Source organism: Mustela erminea, chromosome 11, assembly GCF_009829155.1.
Source record: "Mustela erminea isolate mMusErm1 chromosome 11, mMusErm1.Pri, whole genome shotgun sequence".
NCBI lineage: Eukaryota > Metazoa > Chordata > Mammalia > Carnivora > Mustelidae > Mustela > Mustela erminea.
In genome coordinates, this window is record NC_045624.1 from 1,133,343 (window position 1) to 1,158,176 (window position 24,834).

The window sequence follows — 24,834 nt, forward strand, 5'->3', positions numbered from 1 at the left end:
GTTTGCAAAACCAAGTCCTTGGAAGGAAACAATGAAAACATGCACAGATTAGAAGTTTCCCAGTAATGAAATTAAATGCCTGTGACCATAAGTTTTGGATGCAAGTGTGGTTTAAAATTGAAGTCAGTGGCTTGGGCATGGGGTGCTGCTGTTAACGGTTCACAGGCTTGGAAAACGCACACTGTTGCTACTGGTCCCCAAATATTTGTTACCATGAAGTTTTGTGTTTGTGTGGCTGCCTTAGTTCTCAAAACCAAGTCCGGGCATAAAATGTTCTCTTTTCTCTCTCTCTCTTTCCTTTTAAGCTTACCACATGGACAGCTAAAGAAAAAAAGTTTTGAAGATATTTTGCCATAAATGGCTCAGAAGACAATGTAAAGAAAGCCCCATGCACCGTCACTTATGAGCACAGATCAAAATACTTTAAATAGGTCAGGACAACGTCTGTAGTTTCTAATTCCTAAGAGCAACTCCGCAAATTGTCTCTGTGGTCACATTTATCTTAAGTCACAGCTTCCGCAGTATTTTACATCCTAAATTCAAGGAGTTGCAGGTGGCAGTGGTTGAGTGGGAGTAGCATGCAATGTTGTGCCGCAGGGTACTGTCAGGATCATCTAACCTGATATAAAGTTGACTTAATTATTCCTGATTATTTTTGAAAACTGTACTTTTCCTGCGTCTGGAACTTGGCATTAAGTGCTTGTGTGTGTGTGTCTCCTACCTCCTGGGGTGCACAGCTACCAGCGTGCCTGGGTGACCTCTCTGCCACCGTACAGTTCCGCTTTTACAAGACGCCCGACTGTAAATGTCAAAGTCATAAATATTTCAGCATTATTTTCTTTCAATTCCAAGTCAAGACTGACAGGATGCCTCTAATTAGTCGAGGGCTCTCTGCAGGGCCCAGCCCCAGGACGAAATTTGGGGAAAGCACATGTAGTTCCAGTTGCTCAGCCTTGGGGTGCAGGGAGCAGAAGTGGAGGGGGTTGAGGCCCCCCCATCCAGGTCGCACCTGGAGCATGTGGCAGCGCAGACGCCCTCTCCGGCGGGTATCAGTCGGGCTCATTGTTTTCTCTTAAAGCTGGTGGTTAACAGGGCCTAGAAGTTTTCTTTTCTTCATTCCACAAAAAGGAAAGGAAAGAAGCATAACGTTATTTTAAATCGATCACTATGCCGACGAGGGGAGTTCACTTTCTTTACTTTTTTTTGAGTATTTTCTATGAATTTTCGTTTCTTCCGGGATTCTAACACCTGACTAGCAACCAGCAACAGTTTTTCCTCGCGCTGGACCCCTCCTTTCAGCGCAGGGTCGGACACGGGGAAGCAGCGAGAGTGGGCCAGGAAGCGTAACCTTTCCGGTTTCAGCCCAGCAGCCCTGGGGCCGGCCCAGGGTCCTGGGGGGCCAACGTCACCAGCCAGGCGGGTCTGTCTGCCCCACAAACGCCTTCTGGCTCAGACGCCCTGATTCCCCGCCGGGTGCGGCGCCCTCCCCCCTACAAACCCTCGCGCCCACGTTCCCGCCTGCGACCTGCGAGCCCCCGCTGTCCCGGCTCTCCCACCCGCCGTCCTCAGCCACGGACCCTTCCCCTGGCTGCACGAAGGGCCTCCTTTCGGGTATGCGGCCGGAGGCTAACCTGGGGGCCTTCTTCCTGGCCTGGGACTAGAGGACACCGTAGAACCTGGGACTCAGCGGGCATGGGGTCCTACCCTTCTCCAGCCGCACCTCCGACGGTGGGGGAGGGGCGCTGGGCAGCTGGGAGGAGGGCGAGCGGAATCGGAGAGGAGGGACCCAAGGTCTGGGGGCAGTCACTCTCCTTGACATTTTTCTTTGACCTGTGAGTTAGCTCCGCGCGAAGGGGGCAGCGGTTAAGCCCTGTTTCTCTCCCCGCGCTTGCCCACCGCATCGTGGGTCCCGGTGACCGTCGGTGTCCCGGCTGGCCGCGACACGGCCTGGGAAGAGCTTCGGTGCGGCCTCCCTCCTGAGTGTTCAGCCTGGGGTCTCTCCTTCGCCCCAGACCTGGGCCAGGTTGAGTGTGGTCATTGCCACCTGTCTCCTGGCCTCCGGCCTGGAATCAGGTGACAAACAGGCCACCTCTGTGTCGCTTACACGGAGAGCCGGCGGCCACCCTGCTCAGCGGGACCCCTTGTGCCCGACTGCCCGGCACCCTCAGCCCCGGCTTTGGTCCCTGGCGCGCGTGCGGCCGACTGTCGGGGGCGCGCTGTGCGTCCTCCGCGAGCCAGGCCGGCCACCGCACGCGTGTGCGCTCACGTCGCCGGGCGGGAAGGTTCGGGAAGTCCCTGTTCCCGGGCGCCGTCAACCACGTGGGCGCCAGGGGTCCTCCCGACGCCTGGGCGGGATCCCCGGCGCTGGCGCTTGGCCTAAGCGGGGACGCGGGCACCTCCCGTGGCCTGTCCCGGGGCGGGGTGGGGGGACGCGTAGTGACGGCCAGGAGGACCCGGCCCGGGCAGGGGGACAGCAGACGCCCCTCCCTCGGCCGCGCCGCCTCCTTTGTTGTCCCGGCAAGGTTTGCCGAGGCGAGGCTGTCCCGCGGGGGGCGCGGGCAGGGCGAACCGTCCTCCTGGAAACGCCCCCCACCCAGGTGTCGATTCGGCCGCGGGACGCAGACCCCTGGCGGCGGCGGAGACCCCGGACCCGGAGCCTCGCGGGCGCCCTGGGGCTCGCCGCGGCCGGAGGGGCGAGAAGCAGCGCGGCGCGCGGGGCCGGGGAGCCGGGGTGCCGGGGCGGCCGGGCCTCGCTGCGCCGGGTGGGGTCCCGGCGGTTTATTCACGCCGCTCGGGCAGGGGTGCGGCGGGAACGCGGGCGGCGCGGAGGGGTGGTCCGCGGCTCCGCCAGCTTTAACCTTCCCGCGGCGGCCGTGCGGGCGCGGAGGGGGCCGAGCCGGACGGGGCAGGGGAGGGGTCGGCGCCGGGGGCGGCCGCGGGACCGGCCACACAGGCCTTGGGCAGCCCCGCGCGCCCCTCCCGCGCCCCCGCCGCCGCCCCCACCCGGGGCCCTGCCTCTCCGCCCTCCGCCCCCCGCCCTCCGCCCTCCCCTCTCCGGCCCTCCGCCCTGCCGGGTCCCTCCCCGCGCGGTCCCACCCGCCCCGGCCCCTGCCCTTCCCCCGCCCTCCGCGGGCCTCCCGCCGTTTGCCTGCCTCGTCGTCGTCCTCGGAGCCGCGCATCCAGGCAAGAAAATCCAGCGTCTTTTCTCATTTAACCCGCGTTTCCATTAACTCAGTCCCGGCACCAGCTAATCCGCGGCACCGAAGGCAAAAGGAGGCTAATTAATGACCAGCTTTTCCAGTCAAGACCGGCGATAATTGCTTTGGTGGCCTTTATGATTACAAGATAAAAATGGCCCGGCCTGACATGAGGCCCTGTGTACACTCGGAGACGGGGGACGAGGAGGTGGGAGTCTGGGTGCGGAGCAGAAAATCGCTAATAGGAGAGACATAATGAATAGGCCGGCCAGGCATTCATGGGGAAAAAATCCATTTTGTTACCACGCGAAATGAGGTGGTGGAAAGGAGTTTGCTAATTGTTCTCCTCTTGTAGCAACCGGGCCGAGGCGGGGGCGCGCGTCCGCCTTCATTCCCCAGCAGGGGCGGGGGGCGTCGCGGCCGGAGCCGCGCACCGGCCGGTCCTCCCGGGCGCTGGCCCCTGCGGCTCACGCACCTGCGGCCGAAGCTAAGGGCGAGCACCGCGCGCCTTTTGCCCGCGGAGACCAGCGAAGTGCACCCAAAGGATCCCCTCACCCGCCCCCAGAACAATGAGAATCTGACGCTGTGTCTCCCTGACACTCCGCACCGCGGAGGGGTGCCCTCGTGGACCTGCAGATCCTTCCAGGGAAACGCGCGGAGGTGCGCGGGCGCTGGGCTGTGTCCCGCGGCCGCGCGGGCGGAGGGGTCGGGTGGGTGCCGGCACCGGGAAAGGTTTCTGCGCAGGCCGCCCTCCTGCAGAGTCTCCCAGGCTGCGGACCTGCCCCGGCTCCGGCTGTGTGCTGTAGAGTTCTCTGACCTCCCTGTGCCCCCAAAACATTTGTGGGGCAAGCTCGGGACACACTGGGGTGTTTTCCTCACGCCTGTTCAGAAGAAGGGACGTGCACTTTTACTTAAAGCAGCAAATCAGCTGCCAAGACTATGTCTTTGTGGTTGGAAAGATGGTGGCCTTCAGGAAACCAAGTAAGGCCTCCAAGTTTCCTTTTGAAAATGTTGCGGTCTGTGGCACGCTAGTTAGAGCAGCCTTGAGGGCTGCTGTTTGGATGGCCCTCCTGTGGCTGCGTTAATGCCAGCACAGCTCTGGGCTGAGCCTGAGTTTGCAGGGCAGAAGGGTAGTTTCTAGGAGGTCATAGTCTGTTCGGCTCACAGGGCTCCTTCTCTCCTGTTCTGCAGAAAAGCAAACTCAGGGTTCTGCCGCACGGAGCTGAGCAAGAGGACTCGACCCCGTTCATCGTGCTGACCCTGGTCTCTGTCGTCGCCATGGTTGGAGTCCTCCTGGCCTCTGCGGTCATCTACTGCCTGCGCCACGCCTCCCACTCCCGGCTGCAGGAGAAGCTCTCGGGGCTCGGGGAGCACCCCGGCCCGGATGCCACCGCCGCCTACCAGGTAGGGGTTCAGATGGGTTCCGTTCATCAGTGCACGGCCTGCGGCCCCTCCCTGGTCCCAGCGCCCTGTGTAGTCATGGTTCCGGTTCTTTGGGGAAAACGGTTTGAAACTGTCCATCAGAATTCACAGAAATGCCTCGGAACCACAGTTTTGTTGCTGTGTATTAATCTTACCCTGTTCTCAGCTGGTCTGTTAGAGTGATAGCAGGTTGCTCATTAGAAATGTGGAAAAAGTATGAAACATGAATTATGTATTATCTGTTATCTTTCTTAGTTTGGCCACTGTTCATGAAAAATGCCAAAGTTGCAAGATAAATGGGTTGCATAGACGTTTGAAGATGTCTCTTAAATCATCGACTTCCTCCGGGTCTCCTATGAAAAGATGCTTTGCCCCGATCTATCGCTACCCCCTGCCAGTCTCTGGATAAAGTGTAATCTAACGCTGATAAGTGCGAAGTGAGCCCAGGGCGTCTCGGTGAGAGCGGCGGTGGCTGCCGGGTGCCGGAGCACACCTGGACGCAGTCCGCAGCCACTGCGAGTGGGAGGCAGGCAGGACAGGAAAAGGTTTCTGGACGCTCTGTAGCACCTGCTTCCGCCTTAGTGACGTCCTGGGGTGACACTGAGCCCGGGGTCTGACAGCAGCGCCAGCCCACCGCGGAGGCAGGTCAGGGCACAACTCTCAGTGTCCTCCCCTTTGGGAAGGTAGAATACTCCATCATCGTTGTAGAAATCCGATCAGTATGTATTTCTGAAACATTTTCTCCCCGTGGAGGACATTCCTCCCTTCCTGTGCTCACATGATGATGACGGTGATAACTGCGTCGTTTTCTACAATAATATGTAAGTTGAAGAGTCCGCCATCACAGTTACATGGGGAGGAGGTCTCAAGCTTTTTCTGGAACCGCCCCTCCCTCCACACTGCCCTGCAAGGTGCCTCCCAGGAGCACGCGGAGCTCGCTGCGTTTGCTCTGTGGGCCACCCTGACACTGGCCCACAGGAGGAGCTGGGATGAATTTATAAAATCACCGTGTTTAAGAGGGACCAAGAGAGCGCTTTCTCCCGCAATTAGAAAATTCTTGGTATTGTCACCCAAGAGAGGAAAGCACTGGTTTTCTGGAGGAGGCCGCAGGCTGGTCAGTGTGATCTGCTCTTATAAAGAAATGGCGCCTTCAAACGTGTGGGAGGTGGTGCTTCAGCCCCAGTGCACGGCTGTGCTTCAAAGCAAGAGAAAAATCACGTTTGAAGAAGAAGCCCTGAAAAAAAATGTCACATAAACTAGTAAGAATTTATCCAGAAATTCTATTGAGCGAGACCATCGGTGTGGGCTGCTGGGCCACATCTGTGCCAGGACATAAATAAATTATCACACCAGTTCTGTTCTGTGTGCCGGAGACGGAGATCACACAGGGCTGGGTTTTTAGAAAGCATGGCATCCTTTGATACACTTTGAAATTCAAATATAAAATATTGATAGAATGGGAAGGTTGGACTTGCACAAATGACTCAGTTTGGCAAAAATGCAGGTGGAAATTGCACACTTAGAACTGAGTTTGTGATAATTAACAGAAAAAAACCTTCCCAGTGACAGCTCTAATTAATAGTATCTGTAATTAAAATCATGCCCTTCCAGCAGGAAAATTGTTTGAATTTCTTGGAGTGACCTTTTTGCTGTTCCTCCTGGGGGCATGGTGGTTAAGTTGATATTGATTTTATAATGAGCTCTGGTTTGTTTAATAAGAATCTGTAATCCAGACAATAAATGAAATGTGTGCTTTCCTTCAATCCAGATTAATAAAAAGGGGAGAAAAGGCACGGGAAAAAACTTCTCTTTAGAAAATATGATCTAGGAAAATTTGGAAATGAAATGAAATTATTATTTCTGATGGGCTTAGTTTTGAAATCACCATGAAATACCTTTCAGGGAGCTGCTCTGATTAAATGCAGACATCTGACCCACAGCGGGCAGTCTCCTGGCCGGAAGATGCCCGCCAGCGGGGTTGGGATTTTGGCACTGTCACCTCTGGGTTCCGCTGAGTCATGCATGAAGGGCTCTTGTCCCTGCGCTACAGATAGCGGATGTTTACGTTTGTAAACGAAGCAGGTGTGAATTTCCAGCCGCAACCACACTGAACTTGGCTTTTCCGGAGCGACACCTGAGACCCCCCTTCCAGCTTCAAGTCTGTCTGAGAAGTTGTTCCAAGTTTTGCAAACATAAAAACCGTTTCAGGAAAAGTTGCCTGGATGCTATACTTTTTTTAAACCGTTGAACTTCTGCAATTCGCTGATCCTTTGATACAAGTGACGTTTGGCTGAACCTGCTCCAATTCCCAGCACCGGGTGATGAGGAAAACAGAGCGATTTTACACCGTCCCTCAGTTCATACGCCATCATTTGTATAAACTCTCCGAAAGAGTCGAAGGTTGTTGTGCACGAGGTTAGAAGTAGCTGCCTGGGATGAGGAGTGGTGGGCGGCAAGGTAATAAGTTTTACTGACGTCAGAATGTGAACTTGCCCTTTATGGAGGAACTAACTGTTCTCAGACGGAGGCTTTGGGTCCGCAGGGAGGACGGGGAGCTCAGGGCTGGTGCTGCACAGGAGGGACGGGGGCCTCTGGAGTGGGAGCTCTTCTTCCCAGAGAGCCAAAAAGGACGGTCCGTCTGCGTGCAGGTAAACTGCGGGGCAGTGGCCTCATTGCGCAGGGCGGACCCCCGCAGCAGCAGCCCTGTGTGAGCCCTGGCCCGCGTCGGCCCCGACAACACACCCCTTCCAGTATCTGCCCTCCCAGGCCCTGGCGGCCAGTGCAGAGCCCCCGTGTGCTCATAATTCACGGTCTGCAGCTTTGGGGAAGCTACAGTGCGTTTGTGGAGTGTTCTAGAATCATCTGTGGGCTTGTCTTACATTGTTTCAAAACAGTGAGTAGTCTGCAGTTATTCGGTCCCAACACAAACACGTTGAAACCTTTTCTCTTCTTCCTCAGGACAGAACTATTTCGTAGACAGAGTCGGCGTCTTAAAGCTTAGTTTGTGTGTGTGTGTGAGATATTTTGGTTTGCTTTACCTATTGGAAAATCAAATATTTCCCGATAGACTCTTACACATTCGCACTTAACCAAGAGATTAGTCTTACCAGATAATCTATCAAGGTTAATTTCTTCAAACTTGGAAGAACAGGGGATGTTAACTAGGAGAATAATTGAAATCCACCTGGAAAGGCCATTTTTTTAATGGCCTCCAAACTCGTCCCCGGTGTTACGGAACATCATTTTTTTTTCTTCTAAATCTATAAAACATAACGTATTTGGGTTAAATTGGTACTTCGTCACCTAAAAAGATAGTTTCTTTACTTTTACTCTCTTTTCTCCCCCGAAATTGGCACGTCAGCGCACAGCACCTATGTCACGTGTGTGCGTGTGCCCACGTCGGTCTGCTTGCCGCTGGCGTGTGCGGTTGGTGTGCAAGGAGGGAGCTGGCGGGCCCAGCGCAGCACAGGCGTCTCCTGGCTCGGGAGCCCTGCCTCTGCGGAGGGCCGTGATTAGGTGCTTGGAACAATCCTGACCTCTCTCTGCGAGTCTCTGCGTGTGTCACCTCCTTTCCCTGCGGCATTGGTCACCGCGGAGCAGGAGTCCGGTGCTCGCTGTCCCACTCCCCCGTCCCTACACGAAGGCACAGACTCCGCAGAATTTCCAGAAGCCTCTTGCGATGGGTTATTTCCCCACGCCCGCACACTCCCTGATCCTGAGGGAACCAGACCCCGAGGGGAGCATGCCCCTGGGCGCGGTGGGCATCCCACACACGGCGATGGTCAGCGAGGGACCCCACGTTAGATGCCAGCTGGCTGCTCTCCGTGGGGCTCCCTCCACTCCGGCCGGCAGCTATGGCCCAGCTTTTCCCCACCGGGCCACGGGGGACCCCGCCCCTCGCAGAGGAGGGTGTCTGTCGCGAGCTTGTTCTCCGGGGCCTCAAGTTCAGGGACCCTCTTTCTCGAAGGCAGTTTGATCTTTTGTGACTGGTACACTCGTTAGAGAAGTGTTTTCCGTTCTAGGTGGAAAACAGGGGGTCTCCTGAGGTTTCCCTGACCCCACCTCGAGCTCCTAGAATAGCCTGTTTCCGACAGCTAGCTATCAGTCAGAGACAACGGGCTTTCTTTGCTTTACACCTAAAGTTTCAGGTCAAAGTAACTTTGGTGTGACGCCCCAGCAAGTGAAATCTACCCTGCTTCATAGAAGGAAAACCTCCCTCGAGCATTCCTGAAGAACTTGGGTTTTTTTCCCAACCCAGTCAAGCCTGAGAATGGGGATTTTGCTAATTTTGCCTTTCAGGAAGTCACAGCTGGCACCTGAAGCCTTCCGGACACTGAGCTGATGTCTCATCCGGTCGAGGGGCGGCCTTGTCCTGGGGTCCTGAGCTCCACGACCCCAGAAGAAGGCCCAGGCCTCGCTGTGAATTAAGTCAATGCTTCTCCGCGCAGCTGCCTGACACCCGAAGGCGAGCTTGCAGACTCCGTCCGCCGCGAGGAGCGCGTCCGCCCAAGCATTCCGAGAACCTGTGTGTGGGCGTGTGCCTGCAGGTTCGAGGGATCGATGTTAGGGCCGCGAGCTCCGCTGAATCTTCCGGATTCCTTTCCACCCTGGGTCTGAGTGCCGTCCTGTGAAGTGTGAATCTGTAGTGTGTTTTTCTCATAAATCTTACATTTTCCAGCCTGCAGGTTCCCGCTGCCGCGGCTGTGTGCCCACTCTCCAGTTTCTGTGCAACACAGCTCCTCCAAAATAGCTCCTAAGATTTGGAAATAAATGGAGAGGAGGCGGAAGGCTGGAAAGATTGCCAAAAACATATCTAAACACAAAACTGAGACATGTCGTTGTCCCAATATAGCAAGCCGTCTCCCCTGATCAAACGATAATAATCAGATCAGGCTTAATTGGAAATAGCCGAGCGTTCACTGAGCTACCGGGAAGACAAAAGCTTGGAGGGGCTGGTGCGAGGGGTCCCGGCACCGGGAGGCTGGGTCTTGTCTGTGTGTCTGTGTTGCTGGGTTTCTGTCGGACATTCGGTGGGTCTGGAGTTCACTGGAATAAGCGTTTGTTAAGGAAAGACGGGAGGGAGAGGGTGCCGGCTTCACCTCCCCTGTGTCAGGCCGCTTGCCGCCATGGGGGTCCCGTCGTCCGTGAGGGCCAACAGGAGAGGAGGCACCCCCGAGGGGACGGCGCGTGTCCTGGCGGGGCTGCCGCGGAAGGGCCCGCCTCGGGGGTGGTTCACACAAGTGGGAGATTCCGTTTCAGTCTAGGTGTGTTCAGGTGGCAGAGGCCAAGGGAGGGCCCTGCACATGCATGAGGCTCTCTGGGTCCCGTCTTCCGCTCCCAGGCCAACCCCCCTCCGGTGCCCGCCAGGGCCCCAGGGGCACTCTGCAAGCCACACTGGACCCCAGCTTACCCCATGCGGCCACGTGGGGAAAGTGAGCATCAGGTCAGCCTGACTTGTCCCAGTCCCAGGGCGGGCGCAGGGCTGAGTTAGGGCGACTTAACACATTTAGGCCCCTCCAGTGTGCTCTTCCCGACGCACAGAGGAAGCCAGAGGGCCCAGGAGCACCCACACACAGGACAGGGGGACCTCCTTGGAGCCCCAGACCTGGTGGAGCCCCTCTGCCTTTCTCTTTGCGGTGCAAGGTGCCGTGGCGGCGTCAGGGTTGGTCAGATTCACTTCTCTGCTCCGTTTCTGACTTCTTGAACACAAGGAGTTTGCATGAAACCACAGGAAGCCTCAGTGAGCAACACAGGACCACACGTGAGGCCGCTGAGGGAGGGCGCCTCGACGGGCTCACGACGGGCAGGCCCGGGGTCCTCTCACGGGGGTGAGAGCCCCCACGAGGACAGGCCCGCGGAGCAGGAGAGGACAGGCGGGCACACTGGAGGCAGGGGCTGACTCCCGGGCACAGACAGGGCCCCGAGCCAAGAGCTCCTGCTGGGGACTAGGTCGGTCGTCCCCCGGCAGCTCCCCTGTGCTGAGGGCGTCGGCGGGAGAGCCGCGGGCGCGCCTGTCCTCCGGCTCTGCCCACTCATGGTGCGCTTCTCGGTTTCAACATTTCTTTCCCAACACTGACCCTCGGGGGACAAGGAGACGGTGATACCTCCCTTCCGTCTGGGCCTCGTGCCTCCTGTGCCCGCCACACAACGGGATGGAAAGAACTGTGTGCCCTTCACGGGGCTGCTGAAGGTCAGAAAAGGTCACGGAAGTGTAAATGCATCTCAGTTCTAAATCCCATGTGCGACCGTCATTTGTGGCGATCGTGGGGGCTGGTGGGCCTCGAGTCGTCAGAACCGCTTGGTTCTTGATGCCCCCCCCACCGCCGCAGTCCGGTGTGTCGCTGGCACGGCTGCTCCCCCCACAGGCCCCGATTCAGAGAGGGGCACGTCTTGTAAACCAGAACTCGAGACGGACCACCTGTACAGGAAGCACGTAAGTCCAGGGACATCCAGACTTCTGGAAAGTTCAGCACCTCCTCGGGAGGACCACTAGGGTGGGCGCAGGTGTGGAGGGAGCGCCGGGCTCCTGTGGGTGCTGCTAGAGAGCAACAAAGCCGCCCTCACATCGTCCCCGGAGGGAGGGGACGCGGGTGAAACTGGGGCCCACCTCGCGCCCCACACACCAGCCTTGGGGACTTAATGGAGGGGAGTCATCCCACGGCTGTGTGCCCGGAGACAGGCTGCCCCCCGAGTCTCAGAGGGGCTGTCGAGCTACTCTGAATGTGGGGTGCTGGTGGGAGAGGCTTATGGCGTGAAGGGAAACATGCAGAATGGACTTGGCGGGCGTTAGACCAAAATGGCAGGAGGAAGAAAGGCCCTCGGGGGGGTCCCCTCAGGCGCGGGGGCCGGGACCGGGTGCAGGGTCGTTGCACCACGATGTACCGACGTACGGCAGGCCCAGAGCTCAGGCTTCCGGCTCGGACAGGCTTCCGCACCGGCTTCCCCCGCTCCCCGTCGGGGAACACAGCCTGCACGTGCCGGGGGAGAGGCCAGGAGGACCCTGTGAGGTCAGGCTCGCCACACGTGGGGATGACACACTCAGCAAGGCCCGGGGTCGGCCTCGGGGTCGGCCTCGTGCATGTCCGCGCTGAGCAGGGCCTGGCAGGTGCACCCGGGGTGCCGGAGCCCAGGGGGACCCTCCAGTCCGACTCGAGCCCTCGGGGGGCCTTAGGGAGCACGGCCTGAGCTGAAAGGCACAGAGGAAGATAGGCAGGAGACAAGGGGTCAGGGTGGGGAGCAGTAGCCTGAACCTCAGAGCCGCAGAGGACGTGTGTTTGCGAGCCGGGAGGGCTTCACTCTAAAGAGCAAGTGCACGCTCGGGCCCCAGGGACTCAGGGGGTGACAGGGGTCCAAGTGTCGAAGGGGGAGTGTTCAAGGTCATGAGAGGAAGAGCCACTTGGCCAGGAGGCCCCCTGCCCCGGAGGCACGAGTCCCACTGGTTCGGCCATCTGCCCTGTCCGGGGACAGACTGCGTGTCAGCATCACTCCCGTCCAAGGCCCGAGGTCCCCACTCCCTCCTCCACCCTGGTGCCGCGTGCGGATCCCGTGTCCGTGGAGAGTCGCCCTGCAGCTCAGAAGTGGCCAGTGGGCAGCTTTCCAGAAAGCTGATTTCTTCTAATGAAAGAATCATGTTTTCTGTAACAATAAGGATGGCAAAGACCGTTCGTTCACTCGCAGCTTCCCCGTAGGACCAGTGTACACCAGTGTGGAGATGGTGCTTGAGACAAACAGGGCCGTGATGGTCCACAGAGAGCTTAGGGTGACCCAGGAGGGCTTCCTGGAGTAGGTGAGCAAGAGACGCACTCAGGACATGATGTGGTCTGTTCAGTGTCGCAGTCGCGTCTTAGGCAGGGAACAGAAAGGACTTTTCCTCTTGGGTTAGAGAAGCGACCTGATTGGGTTTCTCTTCTCCATCTAATTAGTCATCCCTAAACCCTGTTCCTCAAAATATTTCCATCTCCAGTGGGGTTCTCTGCTTTGGGAGGATTGCTGATAATTAAGGATGGAAACTTGGTAGGTCATTTCTCTATTAGCAAGTACAAGATGTTCACAGTCTCCAGTTAGGAAGGTGACTTGTGAAAAAGATTCACTCCGGATGTTCAAATAAATAGCCAGGATGTGAGGGTACTTGGGCCGCGACACCGGCCACCCTGGTGATCACCAGGGCCGACCTGGCACATGGGGCTGCCGAGGCAGGCGTCTGCCTCCTCCCCTTCCGCGCCACATGTGTCCCCCGCCAAAGCTGCGCCGGTCGAACAGGACCCCCATTCCCGCAGAAGAGGGCCCGGGCCCCAGGCACGCGCGTGCCCACGCTCAGGGGCCGCCAGACCGGCTGCGCACATCACATGCGCGAGGACGCCAGGCCGTCAGGCCCAGGACTCCAGACATGCCCAGACGAGGCGCTGCTGGGCCGTCTGCCTTCCTTAACGAAAGTTTAAGGATTCTTAAACCCAAAGTTTAAAAATAAAGCAAGCAGCAGAATTACGTGTCTGGGTCTACGTTTGTGTGTGTCTCTGCGTATGGTTATTTGGAAAACGGGAAAGGGAGGATTCAGAGATGCTTCCGTGAGCAAGTAAGGCCCAATGCCTTAAGATGCTAATCCCACATCCCACAGGGTGTTTGGAGAACGTGATCGCGACGTACAGCTCTAAGCTGGGGCGGACTCTGGCGTTCCTCGTAGGTCAGCTGAGGAGTTTGGGTGATAAGCATTGGGATTGCTAATGGCAAGGAAATCAGCTCCCACGTGCGGCTAGGCTTCAATTCTCTAATGAAACTTCAAAAAAGTCTGGATTTGTTCCGTGAAGGAGCGTTTTATCACTTTCGTTTCTTGTGAAGACAACAGAGCGGAAGAGTAACCAGGGAGGCAACACGTGTTCCTGGAAGCGCCCCTCTCGTGACCCCGAGCGGAGACCGGGAGTACGGGCTTGTTCGTAAAACCCAGTGCTCGGTCAGAAGGGACGTTCCGTGCAGTTCCGTGTTTGGGGACTGGGTCCTCCGCCCTGGCGTGCCCGTCCTCTGCCACATTCACGGAGAATGAAAATCCTGAGTCTGGTGGCCCCACACTCTGAAACTGAAACACGAGGGGAGACCGGGACCAAACTTCCGACTGTCCTTGGCTGCATTGAGCTGTCGGTCTCCTGCCCCCGCACGGCGGCCTCCCTGCCCCTGCGTGCGTGGGGCTTCCTGGGCACGCCTTGAGTCTGCAGGGCTCCGATCGACTCCAGGCCGGGAAGCCCAGCGAGCCTGGCAGCACCCCAAGCCCCCGCGCCTCGAACCCTCCCAACGTCTCACTTCCCACGGCGCTGGCCCGAGTCACAGGACGGCACCCGGGCTGGACTGAGGCCATTGGAAGCGCAGACTTCCTCCGAAGGTCAACACCGTGCCCTTCCTGGACACGACAGACTCTCAGATACTCTGACGGGGCCTCGAGGCCAGAGCCCTTCACCCGTTTCCCGGCAGAGGAAAGCCACTGCGCCGGGGCTCCTCGGAGCACTCTTGTGGCCTCGGGCCGCTGGGTCGCCGTGCGGGGCAGCTTCAGAGGGAATAATCGGGTGGACCACGTGCAGCCCCCACGCAGAGAGGCAGCTGCGAGGGGGCCTGGCCTGTCCCCACCCCCAGGCCCTGCCCTCTGGCTTAATTAGGTGCCGCCGCAGAGTGGACGGACCTGAATGCATCTGTGCCCCGGCCGGCCCCTCGCAGCGCTGGGGATGTCCCCTGTGCTAGTCTGCCGCTGAAGCTTTGTGCAGACCGCTCGCCCCCACTCGGCTTTATCCTTGCAGATCATTCCCATCTGTCAGCCTGCGCGGACCCCACAGCCTCGCCGAGCCTCTTCCCGCCCAGCCCGGGGGGGCCTGAGCTGCCGTCCACACCAGCACCCTTTCATCTGGACGCCCTGTTTGCCCTGACGCGGCCCTGCGCGTCCGTGGTCTCCGTCACTCGCCATCTCGCTGGGCTTCCTTCCCCGCCGCGGCGCACTGAGACAGGCCTGGTCCCTTCCCTGCCGTGTCCTTCCGTGAATGTGAGGCCCAGCCTGGGTCCCCGAAACGCCCGATCTGCTTGATAAACGCGCGGCCCCGGGGCAGGGGACCTTCTGGTGCTCGATGGGTGCACGACACTAAGACACGGGCATGAGCGGCGCTGGTGAGGGGAGGGTGTAGACCGCTCCCCAGACCGTCCCCGCTGCCGGCTGGCTCGCGTGCTGCCCCGACGTGATGGCGCCGTGATGACAAACAGTCAGAAGGCATTACCTTTTGAGCAAGAGGGAAGTTAGGACCAGGACAGAAGTTTCTTACAGAAAACCGCCCTCCCGCTCAGTCCGTGTCCGGCCCGGGTTGCTCTGAAGTTTATTTTTGACGGACTCGGTGACTTTGACTCATCCGAGTTTGAACCGTGTGTGGGGGGCCGCCCTAGGCTGGCTGCGCTCACAGAGGCGGAGTCCACGGGGCCGGAGCCGCAAACTCGGAAGGCATCGGGGACTTCTCAGGATCGCTTGCGACTTCACGGCGGGAGGGTGACGGCCGCAGGACCCCGCACGCCTGGGGTTGGTGTCTGTCGTCAGACCTGCCGCGCAGATGCGGCCCGGCCCGGCTGCTCGGGGCCCCAACGGCTGCGTGTCCATCCGAGGGGCCTCGTCCACAGCACAGCCCGCTCCGGGTTCCCGTGTGGGCCGTGGTTCCGGAAGCCCACGCCGAGTGCGGGCGGTCGGAGAAGGGCGCTTACTGACACGATGTGCTTTCCCTCCTCTGACGAGTTAGATCTGTGTCGGGAGCGGAGTAGAAGGTGAGGGCACCTTTGGTCTTAAAGGAGAGGCAGCCTCAAAGAAGAGTGGGTTTCAGGCACATCACACGCGTGTGGACAGAGTCGCGCGTACTCACTCATGGCCTTCAGAGCCGCCCCTGGGGGGAGTGTGCCACCTGCGGGGGTCCCGGGACAGTAGGAAGCCTCCGGACTCGACAACGGTCTCGAGCTGCCTCCTGGGGCTAGACAGTCCCCAGGCAGAAGGATGACAGATGGAAATGACCTCTGTCCTCAAGTTCGGGAGGCGAGACGTAGTTCTTGTCCTGATAACTCGAGGACAACACCGATGGCCGTGCCGTGGCGCCCGCCGTGGGGTCGCGCCGGCGTGCGGGGCAGGGAGAGGGGACAGCAGTTCATTTCCTTGTGACCTGGGACGACTCGAAGACCCTTCTAGGCTCAAAGACTCTGGAAAAGTATTTTCACTTCTATAAGTTAAAATGTGTTTTTGAATTTTATTTTGAGAAAACATCGTGCAAAATGGGGTAAAATTACTCAATATTTCTTGGCAAACGGTGTTTACCATGGAGCTGTTTTGGTCAGGTGACGACTGTTGTGGAACCCAGCACTTACGTAACTCAGCTGCACCCTGGACCAGAGGACATGGTGTGCCGCCCCAGCGGTTATGAGGGTGGCGATGGTGGGGGACGCCGCCAGCGCCCAGGGAATGGGCCAAGCAAGCAGCCGTCCTGCCCGGGTTCTAGAGCTTGGGTTGGGATTTGCCCTGGAGAAACGTCCCTTCCGTGTGGCATGGTGTGCTGTGTTGTCCCACGGTCCAAATCACCGAGAAGTCTGGTGGAGGTGGGGAGGGGGTGTCCCGAGACGGGCAGCGGTGGCCACACGTCAGAAGGCTGGTCACGTAGCATAGCTGTGAACTGGGCCCTCCATCCAGGGAGCAGGTGTGGCTCTGACCCAGACGAGGGATGAGCCCCCCAGGGTGCCTGCTGTGGCTCTGACCCCCGTGGGAGGAGCAGGGAGGATCCTGTTTGTCTCCCAGACTGGCCACGGCCCTGTGTCCCCACAGTGTCTCCCACATGTCTCCAGTGTCCCCCAGTGGTCCCTAATGTCCCCATGTCCCCCTGTGTCCCCCTAGTGTCCGCCCATGCCCTGCAGTGTCACCCAGTGCCCTCTGGTGTCCTCCTATTGTCCCCCAAGTGTCCCTTGCTGTCCCCCATGTGTCCCCCAGTGCCGCCCAGTGTCTCCCTCTGTCTGCCTGTGTCTTCCCTGGTGTTCTCTGGTGCCTCCCAGCAGATCCTCTGGTGTCTTGCTCGGGTCCTCCCCGTGTCCCCCCAGTGTCCCCCTCTGCCCCCCACTGCCACCCCAGTACTCCACAAGGTCCCTCATCTGCCTGCCAGTGCCCCATGTCCCCCAGTGTGTCCCAGTGCTCCCTGGTGTCCCCATTACCCCGTGTCCCCCCATGTCCCCCAGTGTCACCACAGTGTTACCCCCAAGGTCCCCCAGTGGTGCCTCAGTGGCTCCCCTGTGTCCCCTATGTGTCTGCTTGGTGCCCCTGAGCATATCCCTCAGTGTCGCCCTCAGTGTCCCCCGTGCATCCCAGTGTCCCCCCGTGTCCCCCTGGGGTCCTCTAGTGCTCCCCGGCATCCCCCGTGTCCTGTGATGTTGGGGAGAGTCCTTCTAGCACTCACCGAGCTCAGAGCTCGTTCTCTTCCCACAGTGGTCGTCCTCAGATGGGCTGTTTACGGTAAGAGAATTTACGCAAGCTGCGTCCCCGTAAACCTGTCTCCGCGCCCCCGCCTCCCCGGCCCGCCACGTGCAGCAGCCCCTCGCAGGCCCGCTCAGGTCCACGGGGAGCCTGCCTAGGAACCCCACTGTGGACGGGGGAGAGGAGCAGACACACCATCCTTTCTTGATGCGCCTTTTCTTTTAATGTGACAGTGGAGCCAGGCTGACAGCCGGGGATGTGTTCCCTGTCCTTGTCCCCACACGTTTTCTAAACACTTCACTTAGTCTTAATCCTACTGAGTGAAAGATTTCATCCATCCTGAACACCCCTCATTTTGGTGTTCCTTATCACAAAAGTCACACAGGCTTGATTTAGAGGAAAAAAAAAAAATGAGCAAAATAAAAAAGTAAATAAACCGCCTGTCTTCCCGGCCGCGGGCAGAGGGTCTCCGTTAGGATCTCCGGGTGCCCTTCCGGGTCCCCCTGTGCTTGCTTCTGCGTCGGGGGCCCCGCGAGAAGGACCTCCCTGCACCGGGAGCTCCGGGCGGCCCGGGCGCCAGGCGCGCCGCCCGCCAGCCGTCCCGGGGGCCGCCCTCCGGGGGCTTTGTGCTCCATTGTTCGCTCTATCTGTGGGATCGCGCGGTGCCCCGTGAGCCGAGCGGGGTCCCTCCCCGGAGAGGGCCGGCTCCTTTTCAGCTCGCTCAGTGCTTTATGCGGCCTGGAAAGTAATTGGCCCTCCTCCCTCGCAGCCCACCCTAACGAGCCGTCCCTCCCGCCCCGGCGGCTTTGTGCCCTCCTCTTCAGTTCTGCCCTGTTACCGCAAATCACGCTCTCCAAACAGCCCTAAAACTCCAGCCGCCCTTTGTGGACACACTTGGGCAGCGAGCTGCTTTGTTCCGATTGTTCCTTGAAAGGTACAAAGCGGTTTTTCTTAAGCCTTTGTCGTCTTGGTCTTTCTTTTGGCAGAATTTGGGAATGACAGGTCTTTTCTCTCAGAGCGATTCCCACTCTCTGCAATGTTCCCCCATCAGATAAAGATTGGAGAAGTGAGACATTTGCATTATTATGTGTGTGGAGGGATTTCTGCCCCCAGAATCCTATTCAGCTTATTTTCTGCAAATTGTGTTACAAAGAAGTATGGGACCCTCCGGGGCTCTGCGGAGACACCCCAAGGCCTCGGCTTCCAGTAGCAGAGGGCCGGCGGCCTCTCGGGCGGTGGGGGCTGTGGGGTCGGGAGGCGGCAAGCGGGCCTGCATCCTGAGAACGTGGGGCTCTCTGGGCTGACCCTGCTCAGAAGGGTCCCGCCCGGGGGCTGGGGAAGGGGGCCAGGGGGGCCCGCATGTGGGGGGCTCTGGACACACTGGAGACAGCCCCGCGCCGCGCAGGGGCTGAGGCTTTGAGTTTCCTTGGAGAGCTGTGGACACCTGGGTGCAGGCACTCGTGTTTCCGCCTTTCCTGACAAACGAAGGCCCCCTCGGGCATCTCAGATAGTGTGACCCAAGCTTCACGGGTCTACTTTGCGTCTACTTTGTGATCAAACCCTTAAATGTCGGGGCCTGAAAACACTGTTGTTTTCCTTTGTAGAAATCCCGTTCTCTGGTTGCTGCGGGAACGGTGGGGAGAGGCCCCTTCTGAAGACAGCGGTCCAGCGCCACCCTGGCTTCCATGTGGCCGGTGCTGCTGTGGTCCGGCAGGGCCGGCATCCCAGCGCTGGGGCCTGGCGTCCTGACTCCGTCCGCCGGCCGTGGAACCGCCCTGCCCGCCCCCTTGCCCGGGCCTGAGGGAGCCCGGAAGCCCGGCAGCAGGGACAGGCCAGGGTGGCGCTGGGGGCCTCAGCAGCAGCCGCTTCTAGAACCTGCCCCGCCAGCTCTTTGCGGTCAGGAAATGGAGACCCGGGATGGGTCGAGCCTCTCATCCCATATCATGCAGCTGGCAAGTTGCTGAGCGGGATCCCGACTCCCCAGGCCGGGCCCGCAGCCCTTGCTGTCGCCTGCCCCCGTCCTGGTCACGTCTGCACGTGGGTCTTTACACAGCCTGGGGGCTGTCTCCTGCCTGTGTTCTCCATCTCCAGTGGATTTCTCTTTCCGCTGCGGGATTTTCCCTAAAACGCTAGAGATCTAGGACGCATGCTTACTGACCGTGGATGGCTGCCGTGGAAAGGTCTCCCATGAAACTGCGTCACCTTCTCATTGTGCACACACTGTCTCCTCGGGAACGTGAAATGGTCTGCATCTGTTTTCTTCTTCTTTTTAAATAAGAGTGACTTACCACTTATTACATGGCAGGCACAATATTTTCTTTTCTTTTTTTTAAGATTTTATTTATTTGACAGACAGAGATCACAAGTAGGCAGAGGCAGGCAGAGAGAGAGGAGGAAACGGGCTCCCCACTGAGCAGAGAGCCCGATGCGGGGCTCGATCCCAGGACCCTGAGATCATGACCTGAAGCTTTAACCCGCTGAGCCACCCAGGCGCGCCTGCATCTGTTTTCTCAAGAACTTTTTTTGCACCGTGGCAGGTGGGGGCACAGCAAGAGGGGACAGAGCAGAGATGCGCAGATGGGTGGACCCCCCAGAAAGACCTGGAACCCATCTCCAGAGCTGGATAGCCTGGAACTATGGAGCAGCACATTCCCAAAATAAGTGACTGACCCTTTCGCTCTCTGGAAAACCATTCTCTCATTCACGCCCGCACTGGCGTTTTCTTCCACATTCGATGAGCGAAGAAAAGCGATTTGGTGAAGCTCCCAGGGGAGGTGAGTCGTGAGCCCGTAGTGAGCTCTCTGTCCCGCAGCAGGTGCGCGTGGGACACGGTCCCGAGTAGGTGGGGCTCTCGGGTGCTCGGCACCTTGCGGCGGCATGACTGGGCCCAGGGCGGCCGACTGGGAGCCGTCTGAAGGGGGTCGCGTGACTTGCTGGCTGGCCCCACGCGTGGGTCTGTGACTCCGAGCCGTTTGACGAGACCTGTCTTTCTCCTCCTTCATAATTAACTGCTGCTCGGTGGTTGAATCCCATGAGTCACGACACGAAGATGGTAATTGTCTTATAAACTCGAAGCGGTCAAGCTGAATGCCATTTTCATTAACGTGGTGCTACCCTGACCATGATTTAAAAACTGAAGTGGATTTAGTCTGGGTTTTAAACGTGGGAAGATTGTTGGTGTTTCACGAGGGGCTGGGAGGCTCGGCACTTCCTTTTCCAGCCAAGGGAAGTACATTTGGGAAAAGTCTGCGGTGCTCAGCACACGGTGCTCCCCGCACAGGCCGTGCCGGGGTCCCTGCGGAGCGCTGGCCTGGAGGGCGAGGGCTGTCGTGATCTTCCCGGTTCCCGCCCTGGGGCCGAACAGCCACGATGGGCCTGTCTCTCCTTTCACGGCATCCATAGCCCAACCGCAGGGACCTGCCTCACGGGTGTTGGGGATCCCCGTTGTGCTTGCTGCCGGGATTACAAATCAGAGGCGCTCGGGTGGCCCTGGGCCAGCCTCCAGGTTTCTTCTGGAGCTTGTCTGCGTTCTCCGTTGAGCGGTGCCCGTCCTCTCTTGCTCAAGTGAAACGCGCCCTGTGGATGGCCATGGCCCTGTATGTCACACTGTCGCTTGGTGACGCGGTGCTTGTCACGGCCGACCGAGTCTCTGCTCTGTCCTACACGGGCCCCCCCGCAAGCCTGACGGTCAATGCGGGGCAGGGAGAGCGGGGAGCGCTGGGGCCCGATAGCATTTCTGGGTAACGGAAGCCAATGCTGCAAACTTCAAATTACATTTTAAATAATGTTTGTGCCCAACCCATCGCTGCCACATCACAGCCTGTGGGTCCGACAGGTCACCCCTCCACGTGTCTCTGTGTGACCTGCAGCTGCCTCTCCAGGTGCCGATGAGACTTTGACGTGAAGAGTGTGGCGTTGCCTACAGGCCAGTGGAACTTTCTGGTCTGAAGGGAGGGCAGAACCTCTCCCTCTACCCAGGCAGCTCTGCTGAGAGAATCACATTTGCACAGTGCAGGACCCTATGCGTGACCCCAACCTGACCCTGACCCTGCACCAGACTCAACCCTGCACCTGAGCCTGTGCCTGACCCTGGCCTGACCCTGACCCTGCACCAGACCCTGACTTACACCTGACCCAGCACCTGATCCTGAGCCTGAACCAGACCCTGTGCCTGAGCCTGACCAAGAGCCTGGCCCTGCCCTTGACCCTGCGCCTGTGCCTGGCTCTGACCCTGACCCTGACCCTGAGTCTGCACCTGAGCCTGACCCTGACCTGAGCCTGACCCTGCACCAGACCCAACCCTACACCTAATCCTGAGCCTGACCTTGACCTGACCCTGTGCCTGACCCTGACCCTCACCTTGACCCTGCTCCTGAGTCTGCACCTGACCCTGCTCTTGACCCTGAGCCTGTGCCTGACTCTGACCCTGACCTTGACCCTGACCTGACTCAACTGAGTCAGGCTCCAGTCTGCATTTTGTCTTTTAAAAAGAAATTTGATTATCTTCAGGAAACTTTAATTTTTTAATGTAATAGTACAGAGACTGGTCAGAATACAGAATTTCTGTTGTTCCTTTACAAACTGTAATCAACCAAAAGCAGTAACTAAGGGGCCTCTGGTGATTCCCTCAGAGAGGGCAGCGGGGCAGAGAGGTGGGTGCTGTCTGCACCACCAGGGTCCCCCAGAGGCAGCGGGCCTGGCATGTGTCCCCTCCTGGCGGACGTTTCCACGAGGAGCCTCCGGCTTTGTCCCAGATGGATGGGCATGGCCTTGTTGTGTCAGCCTGGAGGGACACCCCAGAGGCCGGGGCTTGCCCCCAACAGTCCGCGGAGCGGGACAGGCACTCGCAGCGCACTCTCTCACCGCGCGCGGGTGGTGGTGATGAGGCATCCTGCAGCAGCCCTGGAACGCGGGGACGGGCCGCTGCTCCTCGCCTTGCCTCGGATTCGGAGGGCAAGGCGGCAGAAGGCACACGGTGCGCCCGCGGTCAGAGGAGGGCTGCTCCTCCTTAACCGGCAGAGCTCAGACCCCAGCCTCACAGGAGCTGAGATGGCGGCTGGTCCTGTAGGAACCTCTGTCACCAGAGCTCGCGCCTCGGCAAGGGCCGGGCTGCCAGGAGACCCAAACAGCGGGTGGAATTCTCTTGAGACACGTGGGAAGCCTGTGGGCACAGGCGGGCTGTGCACCTCAACTTCCCTCGGGGCCTCGGCTGTGCGGAAAGCCACACCACCGACCGCACGGCCGAACAGACAGACCCGCTCGCTCTTCTCCGCGTGCTCCCTGGAGAGCCGACAGCAGCCGGAGAGTGATGGTGCGAGGCGCCGCACAGTTTGGAACGTGCACCGACAAGGGCCGATCTTCTCCATCGCTCCGGCCGCTGACGCCGTCCGCCTGCAAGCTTTAGCCTCTCCAGACGACCCTGGCGGACCTGTAGGGCCTCATCCCGGAAGCCCCCGCCCACCAGCCCCATTCCCTAAAACACCTGACAGACCTCATGGGCGCTCTGGGCTGGGCCACAAGCGCGGGGAGCTCAGGGCCCTGCTGGTCCTACTCCGCGGACCTGGCTGGCACCTGGGAATGGTATGCGCGCACAGCGAGAGCTGAGTACATTAATAGTCGCTGATCACAGGCCAGGCCGTGCTGAAGGTGAGCACGTGATTGTACTTAGTCCTCCAGAACCACGGGCTTGCTTGCACGGAGGAGGAACCCGGGACTCAGAGAGGCTGGGGGTTTGCCCGAGGTCACACAGCCAGTAGGTGCTGAAGCCAGGACCGGAATCGGAGTTAGGCATTGTCACTCAGGTGCCCCAAACAGGGGAGTGACTACCTGGAAGCCAGGGAGAAGGGTCAGAGGCAAAGCTGTTACGGCATCGGTCTCCTGAGCCCCGGGTTCTAGGTGGAGTCTCTGTTGGGACAGCAGAGCTGTGCACGTCTCCCTGGCGTCCGGCCCCTCCCGGCCCTTGGAAAGCCCAGCACAGCATGCCGGCTGGGAAGGCCAGGGAGCACAGCTGCCGGCGGCCACCCACGTGGGGTCGGGGGGCTCACAGGCCTCCAGTGCACAGCGACCTCAAACCCAAGAACCCACTTCCAACCCAGCCCTCTGGTCAGGAGCCCGTCATTACCTCCAGAAACTCCCTGTCTCAGCGGCTCCTGCGTTCATTATGCAGGAACAGGACAGCAGTCCGTCCGACGGCAAGACGGCCCGAGCAGGTGACCCCCGCTTTACCTGCACGTAAGGACATGACGGAAGAGGCCTCCTCGGTGCGGGAATGCTCCAGCTCTCCCCTCTGGGCCACACCAGGGCGACGGCCACACTTTAGGGGGCCGCTCTCCAAACCGGGTGTCCAGTGGGGGCAGGAGGGCTGCACTGCCATTGCAAGCAGGCTGGAGACCGTTTCTGCTCGGAAGCGTCCTTCTGCTTTTAAGAATTTTGTTCTTTAAAGACCTGCAAAGAGCGCCAGCCCTGAGTAATACTGGGAGTGCTCGGCCCGCGGTCGCAGCCCCATGGGACCGTGTGGGACGCCCAGTGCCCAAAGTCACCTGTCAGACCGGCAGGCCTGTGGGGACGACCTGCTGCCTCTTGAGCTCCAAAATTCTGCACTTTCTTCAGAAATACCTTGGAACTTGCCAAGCCCCTGAGCGTTTGTTTCAGCTTAGAGAATAGTTTTGATTTTTTGGGCTAACATCTACTGATGGATGTCCGAAGACTTTGCAGCGGGCACCACACGGCGTCCTCTGGCAGCGAGACCGGCGCCTCCATTTTTCAAGTGGAAACACTGGGGCTCCGAGACCTCGCGTGAGGGAGGAACGGGAATCGGGGGCTGGGCCTCCTCCGTCTCCCCGCATGGTTGCAGGGTGGTCACCTAGCTGGTGTGACCCTACCTGGTGTGACGTTGGCTTCTCAGTGACCAAATCTCAGCCCTCCCGAACCTTCCTCACCAAGGGCACTCCTTCTGGAAGGGCACATCTGAACCCCTGGGTCGACCCTGGGTCGTGTTTGTGCTTCGGGTGGAGCTGGTGAATCTTGCAGCTGGACAGGTGAAACCATAGCATTTACCGAAGAAACGCCATTGGTATGATTTCTGCAAAATCAAGTAACATCCCGCGAGCATCCGGGGCGAAGATGTGGTCCTGGTACCACCTTCCTGTTGGAGTGGCCCACTGTGTCTGGGTTGCTTGGTTTGTGTGTGTGTTGTTTGTTTTTAAGATTCTGAGGGAACCTGGCATGGTTTTTTCAAACAAACTCATTGTGTGAACACCAGGCATGAGCTGGCAAACCCTGAGGGTGGAGGGGGCCCAGGGGAAGTGCAGCTTACCTTCCTCCCTCTTCCGTTCCGGGGCACGGCGGCCCTTGGTGTGAAGGTCACCCATCCCTTCGGGGTGCCCACAGCCCTGCTCTGTAAGACCCACTGCTCTGGCGGGCAGAGGGGTCCCTCCGCGTACCTGTGCCGGGTGGCACGCACCATGTGGCTCCGGGCGCCCAAGCCGTGCCTCCCAGGGGAGCTGCGCTGGGCAGGCGGGGGGCTCTCTTCGCTGTGGTGGCTGTGGCCACGGGAAGGTCTTGAACGGCAAGGGCATGAAGCCCGCGTGAGGGATAAGGAACAAGTGTAGGGGTTCTGGGGGCTTTAGCCAGGCCCTGGGGCACATTGAGCTCGTGGGGGCAGCAGGGTGCGACCCCCCACCGGGCGCCACCACGGGGAAGGGAGAAGCACCCTGGAGCCGTGCGGCTGTCCAGCACCGTGCCCCATGAGTGCATTTT

The 24,834-nt window shown here is 59.2% G+C and overlaps 1 protein-coding gene across 6 annotated transcripts in view; it reads left to right on the top strand.

Annotated features, from left to right (window-relative positions):
* The window catches only part of PTPRN2 (protein tyrosine phosphatase receptor type N2), a 709,963-nt gene that overhangs the window by 606,660 nt on the left and 78,469 nt on the right, over positions 1-24,834 (top strand). For all 6 annotated transcript variants that reach the window (XM_032303991.1, XM_032303993.1, XM_032303992.1 and 3 more), the window contains one exon: positions 4,389-4,601. In XM_032303991.1, the coding sequence (XP_032159882.1) occupies positions 4,389-4,601 (213 nt within the window). The remainder of the gene's footprint in view (positions 1-4,388; positions 4,602-24,834) is intronic.